At 40.8% G+C, this 14,830-nt stretch overlaps 1 protein-coding gene across 8 annotated transcripts in view; it reads left to right on the top strand.

The window, feature by feature from the left end:
• The window catches only part of EXOC6 (exocyst complex component 6), a 98,939-nt gene that overhangs the window by 10,218 nt on the left and 73,891 nt on the right, over positions 1-14,830 (top strand). For all 8 annotated transcript variants that reach the window (XM_083740874.1, XM_083740870.1, XM_083740873.1 and 5 more), the window contains exons 2-5: positions 11,916-12,087; positions 13,164-13,211; positions 13,306-13,396; positions 14,621-14,666. In XM_083740874.1, coding sequence (XP_083597000.1) covers positions 11,916-12,087; positions 13,164-13,211; positions 13,306-13,396; positions 14,621-14,666 — 357 coding nt within the window. The remainder of the gene's footprint in view (positions 1-11,915; positions 12,088-13,163; positions 13,212-13,305; positions 13,397-14,620; positions 14,667-14,830) is intronic.

Raw genomic sequence — 14,830 nt, 5'->3', positions numbered from 1 at the left:
AATCTGCTAGTCCTTAAAGGGCCACAATATTCTGTTGTTTGCCTTTCTGCCTGGAGTAATGGAATGGCTAAAACTGTCCTAGGCAAGGTAAGTGAGGCATCTACCAGACAAGCGAGGTATAGCTGTCTAGTTCTAGTAGCCCAATTGCCTATAAATAACCCTGCAGTGTGTATTTACCATTGCTTCCTCTGTCAGTGCTAGAGTAAGAGGAAAAATGTCTCCCTGTGCAATGGAACTCTCGCTCAACTGCATATGATTAGGTTCTGCTTTGGACAAATGTGTACATAAGGTCATCTTTGCTTCCTTTAAGAATTACTCTGGTTTGGGTACTGTCAGTCTCTTGGTTTCTTTAGCCTGCTGACCTCCACAGAATATTCAAGTTCTGTCAAGCTCTGTTATTTCAGCTGTTAAGGTTTTGCAATGTCTTATGTATGTAAATTTCATTTTAATAAGTGACAAAGGCATAACTGTGCACAGAATTGCAACCCAACATTTGAAGCTAGAACTCCAGCGGGTTACAATGACCATGGGGGATGGAGGCGATATAAATCTCATTGCTAAACTGGTACAATAACACACACCCCTCTAATCTTGAATTACCTGATGGTGTTATGGGCAAGACCAACATCTGAGCTGCATACATTTGTACTGTATGCACAGATGTCAGGAGGTGGGACTATCAGCAAGCACAGTTTTTTGTTAGGGCTACGTAGTGTGACATTGCTGGTGTGTTTAACACTTGGTTAGGTCTAGAAAGTAACTGGTATTTGGGAAAATCATGTAGAATAAGTTCACTGCCCTCAATGTTTTGGTCTGATAATACATTGTATACAATTGTAATTTTACAGGTGCCTCTTTGATGTCAATGGGTTGCTGTTAGTAAGTCTTAAAAGCTGTTGTATCTAGAGTCTAATCTGTCTTCTAGCTCTTAAACTGAAATTAATAGTTTTAGAGATCAAGTATAGCAAGTTCAAGTGCATGGCTGATATACTCCGCACAAACAGCTAGGGAAAGTCCTGTCTAAACATGCTGTGTGCTGTGCTTTAAAAGCTTTTTATTTTGCTATAGTTTCAATAGTTGTGGCCAAATCTTGATCTGAGATGATGTTAGTTGATTCCCACAGTTATAAATGTTGATTTTAAGATTTAGTCACCAAAATGTTGACGAAGTAATCTAGTTTCTCTTTGCCAGCCGAAAGAGCACAAGGTTCAGTTTTCCCCCTGCCAGTTCATTCATACAGTACTTTTATTTAGTTAACAAGTGACTACAGTAAAGGATGCTTTATAACTTGTTTTTTAGGTCTGTGCAACTAACATTGTTTAAGTGCATGTCTAAAAGTGTAAAGAGTAAATGTGAAGATTTGCAATGGTGGGTGTACACTAACCTGGAAGCAAGTCATGTTTGGCTATATTTCCCTTGTTGGTTGTATACTTAGGGCAAACCTGCTTTTGCCATGGTGTGATGCGCATAATCATGCCTATGCAATCATATAATATTTTATGTGTTTTCCATGTGTGCTTCAGGAAAGCTTTTATTTTTGCTATAAAGACTTAATCAGAGAAATGTGGAACTGCCAACAAATAATATGAAATGTTGATTATCCTTTTTAAAAAGATCAAAGAGACCTGATAAAATTAACCTTGATAGATTTTTATTATGCATTGTGAAATAGTGAACAAATGCTCCAATCTTTCTGACTTTCCATGCATCTTAGTAAATGCTTCTTCATTGCACCAAACCAGTTTAGTCTTTTACCCCACACTCCTCCTGTGTCCCTCATTCCATCTGAATGTACATTTAGATAGCAGCTGACCCTGGATCTGGATGAGTATTGTAATGTGCAAACGTGGCATAGGTGATGTCCTTGAATACATGGAAAATAGACTCTTTCCCCTTGCTCTCCAAGCATCCTCATGTTCATTGTTGGTGAAGCCACTTACCTTTCCCCTTCAATGGTTCCTTTCACCTCCAGCACTAGGGTTGAGCTAGGTTAGTCAACCTCTCATTTCATGAAACATTTAAGACAGCAAATGTGTCATTGGCCACTTTCAGGTGCTCCAAAGCATGGCACAAAAGCGTTTCTCTTCTTCTGTGGAATCCAAAGGACTCATGGAAGGAGAAGGACTGTTTTCTTCTTGTCCTTTAGGGGTAGTTAGCGATAGTCTCTTCCTGCTTCTGGCTGCTCCCAAACATAGATAACAAGTCCTCTGTGTGTATCAGAGGACTTGAGGTGGGAATGGGGTCTGTGTCTTTTCCTTGCAGGGGCCAACCCACTCATGCGGCAGGTGGAGAAGATGCACTGAAATCTCATTGCTTGCTTTAAAATAAAACAAGTATAAATCTGGGCCGCTAATGGGTACCAGGCAGTGGCCATTCTGCAGGACTCAAATGGGTACACCGACTGCTCTGTTCCTGACACAGCTCTGTTCCTGCAATACATCCTTTCTCAAAGCTTGGTCTTTTTGTTTACTGGCTTGTGCCAAAAGAGAGCTGGGCAGGCTAAATGGCCTAAGGTCCACTTTTTTCTTCTTGCTGTATTACTTGCTGGATGCTAATGGAAAATGTCCATTTTGCAGAAGCGTGCTAGGAAGTAATATTGCTCTTAATGCCTGAACGATGATATCATGGAAGCTTGTTTTCATGTAGGAAGCCGGTAAAGAAGTGGCACTGTAAGATAAGCCACCAAAAGAGGTTGCTGTAAGAAGTGAATGTGTAAGTTATGGGAACTTGCTTTGTGTTGGGGTTTCTGTGTTGAAAGTAAATTATGTGGAAATGGGTATGCTTCCAGGCCCATTCAGGAATGTTACTGGATCCTGTGACTGCATTTGCTGGAAAGATTTCCATGCTGTCACTATTAAAGTATTGGTCTGCGGCATTTGCATCATTGTGCCCAGAAAAGAGCATGAGCTTAGTTGTCACAGCATAAATTACAGTTTAATACCCTATCTGTTTCTTGTGAATCTTACTATTCATTGCAAGGTTGAGATAACAGAAATAGTGAGAGTTTGGGATATAAAATACATTTCCCAACCAGTCACTTGAGTAGTAGCATAATTGTTTGTGTCTTCGATGTCTGATGGGAGGGTGCTCCACAGGGCAGGTGCCACTACCGAGAAGGCCCTGTGCCTGGTTCCCTGTAACTTCACTTCTCGCAGTGAGGGAACTGCCAGAAGGCCTTTGCAGCTAGATCACAGTGTCCGGGCTGAACGATGGGGATGCTCCAGGTATACAGGGCTGAGGCCATTTAGGACTTTAAAGGTCAATGCCAACAAACTGGGAGAAACATACTGGGAGCCAATGTAGATCTTTTAGTGTAGAATCAAGGCCAATTTTCAGATATTTTTCTGGTAGTATATGAACGAACCTATTCTACCAGTTTCCCATTCGTAAACTTCTTGTTCATTTTTTATTGACATATCAAGAGGAGCTTAAGCATTAAGCACAACATTGCTAGGTGTGTTTGGGTGTTCTCTGTCTGGCCTGATTTACAGGGGTTAAGTTGAAAGGGTGGTGGCAAGAGGAATTAAAATTTTAAAGCAAACACTTAAATTTGTAAACAGCTTTCCCATTAATGGAATAGTTTGATAACTTGCTGCAAAGATGGAGCTGCATTTGGGATGTAACCAACATTAATCTGATTCAGAGCAAACCCACTGACATGAATGGACATGATAAATTTATTTTAGTGGATTTACTCGATGAGTAGGATTCATGTTGGATGCAATCGGTTGAAGTGAATCTTTGCAAACAGAATGTGGGCTTCAATGTCTTGTTCTGTTACAAAATGGCAAACTTGCTTATTACTGGGAAGGCTTATTGTATAAAATTGGTAAGTAGCACAAAAGCTTTGCAGGAAGAGGCATCTCCTTGCTTTGCGCTGTAAAAACAGGAAGAAGGAAGTCCATTGCAAATCTGGGTTTACTGATTATCCGTTGACATTTCACTACAAAGGATGTCCATTAACAGCCATCAGTGTGATACATGCTTATCCAGACTGAACAATAACTGCTGTAGTGTCACTACTACAGAATATTGACCCTGGTTATAGGAAGCAATGTTAACTAACAAACTGTACTCAGCCCTTTCCTGCTCATAGAAACAGGATACTATTAGTGAGAACAATTCACAGAAACTGCACATACAGGAAAACGTGCCAAATCAGGCAGAACTAAGATTAATAAATTATCTTCCCCTGTTTGCAAAATTTAAGCAGATTCCATTCTTTAGGCATGTTGTAATCTTCTAAGTAGAGCAGTGACTTATTTTTTAACAGGGATGGAAGAGATAATGTCTGCAAGTGGAAAGTCTGTTTAGGGATTGAGAATATGACCATATTAAATCGGTTGTTGAATTGCAGGAAGCACCTGGGCACCATTTTAGGAAAGATTTTAAGGGTGTGTGTTCAGAAAGCTACATGAAATACAGGAAAAATTAGCATCAGGTGCTGGTGATTAGTCACAAATATATGTTGGTAGGTTGTTAGAGCAGAAACTGTGGCAAGGCTTCCTGAGAAATTGCTGCAATAATGTAATGTTGTTGTTGTTTTTTGTACTGTCACATTTGGATTATGCTAATTATGGTTTGGACAGCATCCAATTTGAAATGCAGTATCTTGTGTGTGTGTTTCAGGGTCCAGTGAGCTTTGTTTGAATATTTGAAAACTTCCCCTTGCATGCACAATTCAAGGTTACGGTCTAATAGCAGTTTTGTTAGACAGGCATGGAACTAGAACCATATTTTGCTAAGCTCTAGTTATTTTTGTTTCCGTGTTTCAGCAGAGACTGGTTGTATATATGAGGAGGCTGGATCAACTTTGGGAATTTGGTAGTTAGAACAAACAAAAGTTTGTTAGCAACCCTGAGGATAGGCATCGAGGTTGTTCATCAGGGCTGCTACCAAACTTCTGCTTGACCCCTTGGCTTTTATGCTGTGGGGTCCTGTCACTCATGTTGTTTAATATCTATATGTACCTACTAGGTACTACGGACACAGGTGGCACTGTGGTCTAAACCACAGAGCCTAGGGCTTGCCAATCAGAAGGTCAGCGGTTCGAATCCCCACGACGGGGTGAGCTCCTGTTGCTCGGTCCCTGCTCCTGCCCACCTAGCAGTTTGAAGGCACGTCAACATGCAAGTAGATAAATAGGTACCACTCCGGCGGGAAGGTAAACGGCATTTCCGTGCACTGCTCTGGTTCCCCAGAAGCAGCTTAGTCATGCTGGTCACATGACCTGGAAGCTGTCTGTGGACAAATGCCGGCTCCCTCGGCCAGTAAAGCGAGATGAGCGCCGCAACCCCAGAGTCACCCATGACTGGACCTAATGGTCAGGGGTCCCTTTACCTTTACCTACTAGGAGTAATCATCTGGGGATTCGGGACACAGCATCATTAGGATGCTGATGAGGCCCAGTATCTCTCAGCTTGAATCTGGTGAGGCTATGCAGATGCTTAACTTATGCAGTGATGGGCTGGATGAGGGCCAATAACCTGAGGCTCAATCTGACAAGAAGGAGGTGATGGGGTGGGCTGTTCTCATGTTCAAGAACTGGGAAGATGACCTCTTCTTGATTAAGTTGCACTGCTCTGAAAGAACAGGAGCATATCCTGGATCTAGCTTTGCGTATGGAGGCCCAGGTGGCCTTGGTGATGTGAGTGCCCATGCCCTTGTGACGCGGGTGGTGCTGTGGTCTAAACCACTGACCTTCTTGGGCTTGCCGATTGGAAGGTCAGCGGTTCGAATACTCACAACGAAGTGAGCTCCTGTTGCACTGTCCCAGCTCCTGCCAACCTAGCAGTTTGAAAGCATACCAGTGCAAGTAGATAAATAGGTACTGCTGCGGCGGAAAGGTAAACAGTGTTCCCGTGCACTTTGGCTTCCGCCACGGTGTTCCATTGCACCAGAAGTGGTTTAGTCGTGCTGGCCGCACAACCCAGAAAGTTGTCTGTGGACAAACGCTGGCTCCCTTGGCCTGAAAGCAAGATGTGTGCTGCGACCCCATAGTCGTCTTTACTGGACTTAACCGTTCAGGGGTCCTTCACCTTCACCTTTACCTTTACCAGTTGGCTTTACTAGCTCCATCTGTTTGTGGACTGGGATAGCCAGGCCACAATTATTTGTGTTCTGGTATGCTCCCAGTTTACTCCCATTAAGCCAGCTTTTAAAGACCTCCAGTGTTTAGTGATGGTAAACGTTCGGCTTCTGTCAAGAGAGATTTTTATCTAATTGGGGTTTTAATGCGACCATCTCCTTGTCTAGTTCTGAATTGAGATGAGATTGAGCTTTGGGTCCAGCAGAATTATTTGTTCAGTCGCCTTAAAAAAACCAAAAAGTTGCCCAGAACCTGTTTAAGGAGAGGTCCATCACTGTGTGAAAGTGAGATCCCAAATCCCTGCATTTGCCAACATTTTGCATCTTCTGATTGAGTTGTTTTATTTAATAAATTAATAAATAAACAAGGGTACATGTGCCAATGATGAATAACTTTTCGGAGAATTTTCTTGTAGCCCTGCAGAAATTAATGTAAGTGGTGCTTTATCCCATAATCTGGCCTAATGTGCATCTGTAGTATCCCAATCAAGATCTTGTTAATCCCTGGCATTTCCACATAGGGCTGGGAAAGAGTCCTCACTGAAACAAATGGTAGCTGCTGCCAGTCACTCCACCCTGAGCTAGGCAGACCAATGGTATAAAGCAGCTTATATGTTCCCTTAAGTGTTGCTGATTCATTTTATTCAGTAAGCCACACCTTGTGTGAAGGAGTGTTGCCCTCTAGTGTTCACATGATACTGATGAACTTCAGTGAATAATAAAACAAAAGCATAGCACTTCATGAAATCCTACTATTGTGGGGCTTTCTTATCAGCAGAATTTTGCACGGATAGGTAATGAAGTATTTGGATGAAAAGACAACATATCCTATGAATTTGAAATGCTGCAAGTCTTTTTCTCAGGAGTACGGCTTGGAGGAAATGGTAAATTCATAAAGAACATGGGTTCTTATCAGCATTAAGAGCAGAAAAGAATATGTGGCATTGTTCAGAAATCACTGCATAGTAGGTTTAAATGGGCAACAGAAAGAAGTATAAACAAAGGTGTATAAGTAAACTGCCTAACAAGAGTTTTAAAACACGTGAAAAGGAAAATGGGTCAGCAGTTTAACGTTAAGACTGGTCATATGTAACTTCAACAACTTGTGTGTGCTATGAATGGGGTAATGCACAACAATTCATTTTAATTTAAGATTTTTTTTTAAAGCCTCCTTGTCAACAGCACACAAGATATGCAGAGTGCATTAAAATGAATCCAACATAAACCAGACTTTTTTTTAAAAAAAAACCCTTTATTCTTCTAAGTGACTGGTGGGTGAACAGCAGTAGTGTTTAGCGACCTTCTTGCTTCTTCTTTCACTAAAGAAAATACTAATTTCAAATTTGTGTTCACTCATACCCATTAAATATTGTTTCATATTTCTCTTGGATCACAGAGTTTGAGACAATACAAAAAAATACTTTGTTGTGTGTGCTGATAGGCAAAAGGTTCTCTTGTTTCATGAGACACTGCAAGAAATGATGTATTATAACTCCCACAAGATGGTGCTATTTCCATGTGTAGCACAAAACGGCTATGGACAGTTGATTGCTTTATTCTGTACTACCTTCATACTGAACAGCAAATGGCCTGTGAAAGAGTGGGCACTTTTATACATTGTATATTATGATCTTTTTGGAAAGACAGGATGCCTTGAGACAACACATTACATCTATAATGAAAACTTGGAGGACCTTCATTATGCAGTATAAAACTACAATCTCCTGCAGTTTATACATGGTGGATTTTCACTTTTCTATTTGCTATCAGGAACCCATTTTCTTTTCTTTTTCTTTTTCTGTGTTGGTGTTTTGCCTGCAAAATGGGGCCAATAATGCTTTGAGAAAGGTGGGGTGCATTGTAAGTACACATATAGGTAAGGATCACAAACAACTGGTTTAAGTAATTGTATTCAGGAGGCTGTATCAGTTTTTTTAGTATGTATTTACGATAATTTTCTGGCTGGCCTTCCCTTTGCTGTAAATCACTGTTGATTTCTCTGTTTTACATTTCCCCCTTAGTTTCCATAATTGATTATTCCTCTATAGATAAGTATCTACAATATTATTATTATTATTTTCAATTTATTACCCACACTTCACCATGAGGTTCCAGGGCTGGTTTCTACAAATTAAAATTCGGTATTAGGAACAGTTAATGAATTACAGACATAGGAATAGAGTGGGTCCTGAAAATGATAGCTAGATTAGATAGATATAGATAGATAGATAGATAGATAGATAGATAGATAGATAGATAGATGATAGATAGATGTGCACACCACCCATCTGACTGGTTTGCCCCAGCCACTCTGGGCAGTTTCCAATAAATAAGAAACACAGTAAGACACCAGACATAAAAAACTTCCCAAAACAAGGCTGCCTTCAGATGTCTTCTAAAAGTCAGACAGTTGTTTATCTCCTTACATCTGATGGGAGTGTGTTCCACAGGGTGGGCATGACTACAGAGAAGGCCTTATGTGTCAAAGGCCAGGGGTGTATCATTTATTTATTTATTTAAAATATTTTCTTGATTTACAAAAGTGTGTGCAATGTCTCTCTCTCGTATTCCCCCCCCCATGTAACATTTTTTTACAAATCAGTTTCATTTGTTGAGACATTAGGAAGAAAAGAGGGAAAGAGGTGGGGGGGGGGAAGCCGCTCTGAGCCCGGCTTTGGCTGGGGAGGGCGGGATATAAATAAAATTTTATTAGTATTATTATTATTAATTATTATTATTATAAAGATGTGTGGGGATGAGGTCGGGTGGCAATGTTTCTATTTTACTTATTATATGTAGGGTTTGGTGTCAGCGTTGCTTGTGCAGGTTCTTTGTTGTTTACTTGTGTTCCTTTGGTGGTGAGACAGGTTGGGGTTGGCCAATGGTGTGGTTATTTATTTGTGGTTGACTGTGGTGGTCTTCATTTTCATCTTTAGTATATGGCAGAAACTATGCAATGTAAGCCAGACACACCTCTGTGGGGAGGGAATTCCACAGCCTTGGAGCTGCCTAGGTGAAGGATGCCTTCTCCTGGGCCCCCACCACCCTGCACTTCTGAGCGCAGTGGAACTACCAAGGGAGACTCTTCTATGGATCTTAATACTGGGGAGGGTCTGTAGGGAAGGAGGCAATCTTTCAGATATTTGGGGCCAAAGTCATTTATGGATGCATAATGTTATGGCAAACCATGGTTTAGCTTGATGTGAGTGAATCTCCTCTCCTCTCCAGAATCCCTCTATTTTCCTGCATGGCTCTCAGTTTTCACTAACCATTACTTCCTGTGTTCCCTGCACCAGCAAATTTTGTTGAACACTAACCACTGTTAGCTTAAAACGAACCATATACCTGTACCACATTTTGAAGCTAGCTCCTCTTAACCAGAGATTGCCAACCTGGCACACTCTAGATGTGTTGAACTACAACTCCCATCAGCCCTAGCTGGCCTGGCAATGGTAAGGGATGATGGAAGTTGTGGTCCTAAACATCTGGAGGGCAATACATTAGCTTGCATTTCATCAAACGTTAACTGTGGATAGTGGTGTTATATTGTTCGGTCACTGGGTGGCAGTGGGCTTGATTGTATTTGGGTAGAGTTGTGAGTTTCCTGTATCTTTTCCTGTTCTATTTCGGAGAGACAAGGAATGTTTCTCCCCCTACTTCTCTGACTGGTGCATCCTCTAAGCCTCCCATGACAGCAGCTATAATTGTTTGGCGTTGTTTTGCCTCTTACTGTGTTTTGGCTTCCAGTGGCCTGACTTGAATTTCCCGTGTCTGCCAATCTTTGCTTGTTCTCATTTCCCATGCTCCTCGGCCACACTTCCATTCCTCTTTTGTTCTTCCACCAATGCCCTTCCTGCATATGTTCTGCTTCCCTCTGCCAACAGACACATTGGCTTGTGAGTGAGAGTGTTTTTTCCAGTCTCACTTGGTTGATTTCCTTCCTCTGCTCAGCAGCAGAGCCAATGTCATTTAAAAGCTTGTATATGTGTGTGTATATGCATTTACCCAGAGACATTTGCAAACTGATGCGAACAGCAAATGCCGGGCAACACTCCCTGAGTCATTGTTGCTGGTGCAAAGGGGAAGATGTGTAATTTGGTGTCTGGTATCTTGACAGGAAGGGACGTGGGTGGCGCTGTGGTCTAAACCACAGAGCCTAGGGCTTGCTGATCAGAAGGTTGGCGGTTTGAATCCCTGCGACAGGGTGAGCTCCCATTGCTCTGTCCCTGCTCTTGCCAACCTAGCAGTTCGAAAGCACGTCAAAGTACAAGTAGATAAATAGGTACCGCTCTGGTGGGAAGGTAAACGGCGTTTCCGTGCGCTGCTCTGGTTCGCCAGAAGCGGCTTAGTCACATGACCTGGAAGCTGTCTGCAGACGAATGCTGGCTCCCTCGGCCTATAGAGCGATATGAGCCCCGCAACCCCAGAGTCGTCCGCGACTGGACCTAATGGTCAGGGGTATCTTTACCTTTATCTTGACAGGAAGGTCTATTGAGATATCCTGGATTAGGGGCCAACGGAGGCTCTCCTACTCCACCAAACTCAGTCTTCAGCAGGCCACCTCCCACCTGACTAACCTTACTTCCACCCTGTCTACCTCCTTAGTCTCAGTGTTGCTTTTCTAGAGTTCAGCATTGGTTCGAATGTGGTGTTGACCAACCCCAAGGTTGCAGGTTTGATCCCTGAATGGGATAGCTGCATATTCATGCATTTCAGGGGGTTGGACTAGATGATCCCCAGGGTCCTTTCCAACTCTAAAATTCTATCAGTCTATGAGCAGGGTGGAGGATGTGAACAAAGCGAGAATTAGTTTGCTCTGCTATTGATTTCATGCCTTCCATTCTACCAGTCTCCATGGGCACTGGCTGACTCCCATCAGGGGCTTTATACATACATAACTGGAATAAAAGCTCATCCCAAAATCTGCATTGGACCCCAAAAATCTTCACTGGAAGGTCCCTCAAATTGCCAGAGCAGATTTTGAGGGTATGCCAGGGAGCCATGGGGACTGAAGAGAGGAAGGTGAAGTCCCACTCCGGAAGCAGAAGCCACGTTCACTCTAGATCAGACAGCTTTGGTTACAGCTTAATGCATTTTGATTGCAATTAAAAATATACATATAAATTCCGTAAGCCATGTGTACCTTTTAATGGGTAGAAAAGAGAGTTTTGTAAAATAAGAACATCTAAGAAAGTGATGCTGAATCTGATATCTGGGTTTTGAGCATGTCCGTGCTAAAAATTGGTATTGCCCTATATTATTTATGTTATTTTACTTCTGTTTGTCTAGGCAGGCTTCCTGGAAGGAGTGAGGCAGTACAATGGAGCCAAGTTTTGAACTTTTAGACATTGAGCAGGTGGCATTCATTCTCCACTAGGGGGCTGATTGTGCAAGCTGATTTTGAACTGTATTTGCCTAGTGGCCTGCAAAATGATGAAATATGATTTAGCATAGTTGAAGGCCATACATTTTGTATAGCAGCAATTCGTTTATTTTAATAAATGGCTATTTAGGAGATCTTTGTTCTTTGGCATGCTAAGAGAAGAGCACTAAGGTATGAATAATAGAGCTGAGATTTGATTGGCTGAATACCTGACTTAATGAAATGAAGGCTTAGTTTATTCTTCAAGCCTTGGGTTATGTGTTTCACTTCCCAAAGGCAATTATGACGGTATTGATAACTGAATTAAGTGGCAAATTTATTAGTTCATGTGTAATCTTGGATTATTATTTTTAAAAACAAATTTGGAAAAGTTACTGTTATTAGTAAAATTCTAAAAGCCTGCTAATTGCTAACTCAAATGTAATTATTTATATATACTTGACAGGTCTGTATATGATGATCAACCAAATGCACACCAAAAGTTTATGGAAAAGCTAGATGGATGTATACGTAACCATGACAAGGAGATTGAAAAGATGTGCAATTTTCACCACCAAGGCTTTGTAGATGCTATTACAGAACTTCTTAAAGTAAGGGCTGATGCAGAAAAACTCAAGGTAAGGTGTTAGTTATGATTACAATTACTGCAAAATAGTGAAAAAAACGTTCTTCATAATCACACATTCCTTTTTCGAATATACTGATACATTTCTGTGCCTGGAACATTTTAATTGGTGTAGGTATCACAGTGGTGAAGACAGAATAATATAGCAAGATTGTGGATGTAAATATTTTGGCAATTTAATCTATTTTTCTAACAAGTACCCAAAATTTAGCAGGCTTTCTCCTTTCTCAAGCAAATGCTTCTCTGCTTTCTCAAAGGGCAGTTGGAATTGTTGGGATTCTTTAGAAAGATGTTGTGAGATTTCCTCTGAAGTAAATGGTATAACTAGTCCCTTTAGCTCTCTTTACACATTTGCAAGAAAAATATGCACACCAGACAGAATGAGCATAGTTCACCAGAGGTTATGATTAGAACAGCATTATATAAAGGATATTCAGATAACAAGAGACCAAATACAACATCAATGAGGTCATTGAGCATCTTTGTTCAGAAATTAATGAGTTTTTTAATAAACTAGAATGTGCTCCCTTATTATGATGACCTAATGAGTCACTTAATATGTGGGAAAGTCTGAGGTCGAACACTGCCTGCACCTGCGGCATTAAAATGTTGCTGTGGCTTGGAGATTTCCACGTTTGATGTTAATCAACCACCCAGTGTTTGCATTCAGCAAAGTATGAATGTTTAATTACCGTAAAATGCAATCACCATTTCTTGCAGACAATGAATGGAACATAGAGCTCATTGAGGTTATCAAAAAGGGACCAGTGGTCAATTGGGTCAATGATTTGAATTGTTTGACAGACCTACAGAAACAAAAAAAGTTCAAAAATCCCAAGTAAATTTGAGAAGTTTGCCACAGAATCTGTTAGAAAGAACTGTCATAACTAATTGAAGTTAACAAAAACCCTTGGTGATCAAAAGTTCAAGTTCAAGCTGTAGAGTTAATTTGGATTTACATTTCTTTGTTCTAAGTTTCTCATGAAGCATGATCTGATTACAAGGGTGAGCGGCTGCATCAGGGCAATATGTGCATATTTGTCTAACAAAGGTGAAATTATTTTTAAGGTCCAAGTTACTGATACCAACCGAAGGCTTCAAGATGCTGGGAGAGAGGTGAGAAAATGGTGCTTCCTATGTGCTTAATGGATACTTGCAGGAAACACCGTAGGTGCGCAATTTAACTGTAGTATGTTTGGAAATATCCAAGGTGATTGCTGAGACGGAAGAAATCATCCACTGTAGACTTCAGCAGAGGAATATTACAACAGTGGTTGAGAAGCTGCAGTTATGTCTTCCGGGTGAGTTACAAATCATGTGCAGCACTTGGCAAAATTAGAAGGATGTGCATTTCAGTACGGTTAGTTTAAAATTACCTCCATGTATTGTCTTTTATTTATTTTTTTAAAGGAATTATTGTCATTGTGGTCCTCGGTGGAACATTTCAGCTGAGATGTAGCTCACTTAGCTCTGCTCCTGTTTGATATCCAGGCTATTGGTGAAATATTATGGATGAAGCTAATGATCATGGCTTAATGCATATATAATGTTGTCATGCTGTTGCAATGTCATTTGACCTCTATTTACACAGGCATTCCCTTGACCTCTTGACCCAAGTCTCCTGTTTTTAATTGCTGTGTTTTAATGGGACTGCTTTATTGCATGTTTTAATGATGGATGTTTGTTTTCATGTTTTCAGGATTTTTCACATTTGCGTGCTTCTTTTATATTTTGTAAGCTGCTTAGAGGTTTATTTTTGGCATTAAGCGGTATATAAATAAAAATAGCTGAAATCTGAAGCTATTTTAAATTGTTTATTAGGAGACTTTAATGCCTCCTCTCGCAATAGCTTTGAGGCCATGAACAAAGTAATATATATAGAGAGAGAGAGCTCATGAATAAAAATACAATGCCATCATACAAATGCAACTGAAAATGGGTGGGATATTGGAAATAAGCACCAGCAAAGGCTTTAGAGCAAGCTAAAATAAATACCATCTCCCTTGTCCTGAATCACTGTTTGTGGATATTTTAGCTGCCGAACCCTTGCACATTGCCGTTCTGAATATGCCAGTGTTGTCCCACGTGGTGTGCTGCTTATTAAGAGCTGTTCTGGTAGAAGGCAATGACCTTCTTTTGTCGTGTGTGTGCCCTGTAACTTGCAAGGATTACAGTAGGTGGTACTGTTGGCATACAGTGTGCTGCTTCCAGTAGCTTGTGCTGGATCCTAGGGTACTTCCAATGGCTTAACTTAAAAAAGAAGGTTAAGCTTGTGTTGATGTTGGCTTGAACTTACTGTTTGATTTTACTTTTCTGATTGTTCATGGACTCCCCCTTCCCTTTCACCATTCATTCCATTGCCTTACATCCCTCCCCCCCCCCGTATTATTTCATCCTCTCATTGTAAAACATCCATGAGACAAGTGTGCATTTGCATATAGAACTGGAGGACATATATGGAATTTGGTACCTTTGCACTTTTTTGTAGTAGGATTTATGTATTTTAATATCTTCGTTTTACACAGTACTGGAGATGTACAGCAAACTAAAAGAGCAGATGAATGTGAAAAGGTGAGTACAATTCTTTTAAGCCGAAGTATTGCTTTTTTTATTATTAATGAATGGGTTCATCCACTTGTCTTCTGCAATTACCGATGGGATGGTAAAGACTACTCTGGTCAAGACATATAATGAATCGTGGTCTGCTCTTTGTACTCTTTTCATGTCTTTGTTTC

The sequence above is a fragment of the Podarcis gaigeae genome (assembly GCF_964106915.1).
Source record: "Podarcis gaigeae genome assembly, chromosome: 5".
Lineage (NCBI taxonomy): Eukaryota > Metazoa > Chordata > Lepidosauria > Squamata > Lacertidae > Podarcis > Podarcis gaigeae.
Note: the sequence above shows the minus strand (reverse complement) of the source record. Positions and strands in the feature narration are given on the sequence as shown.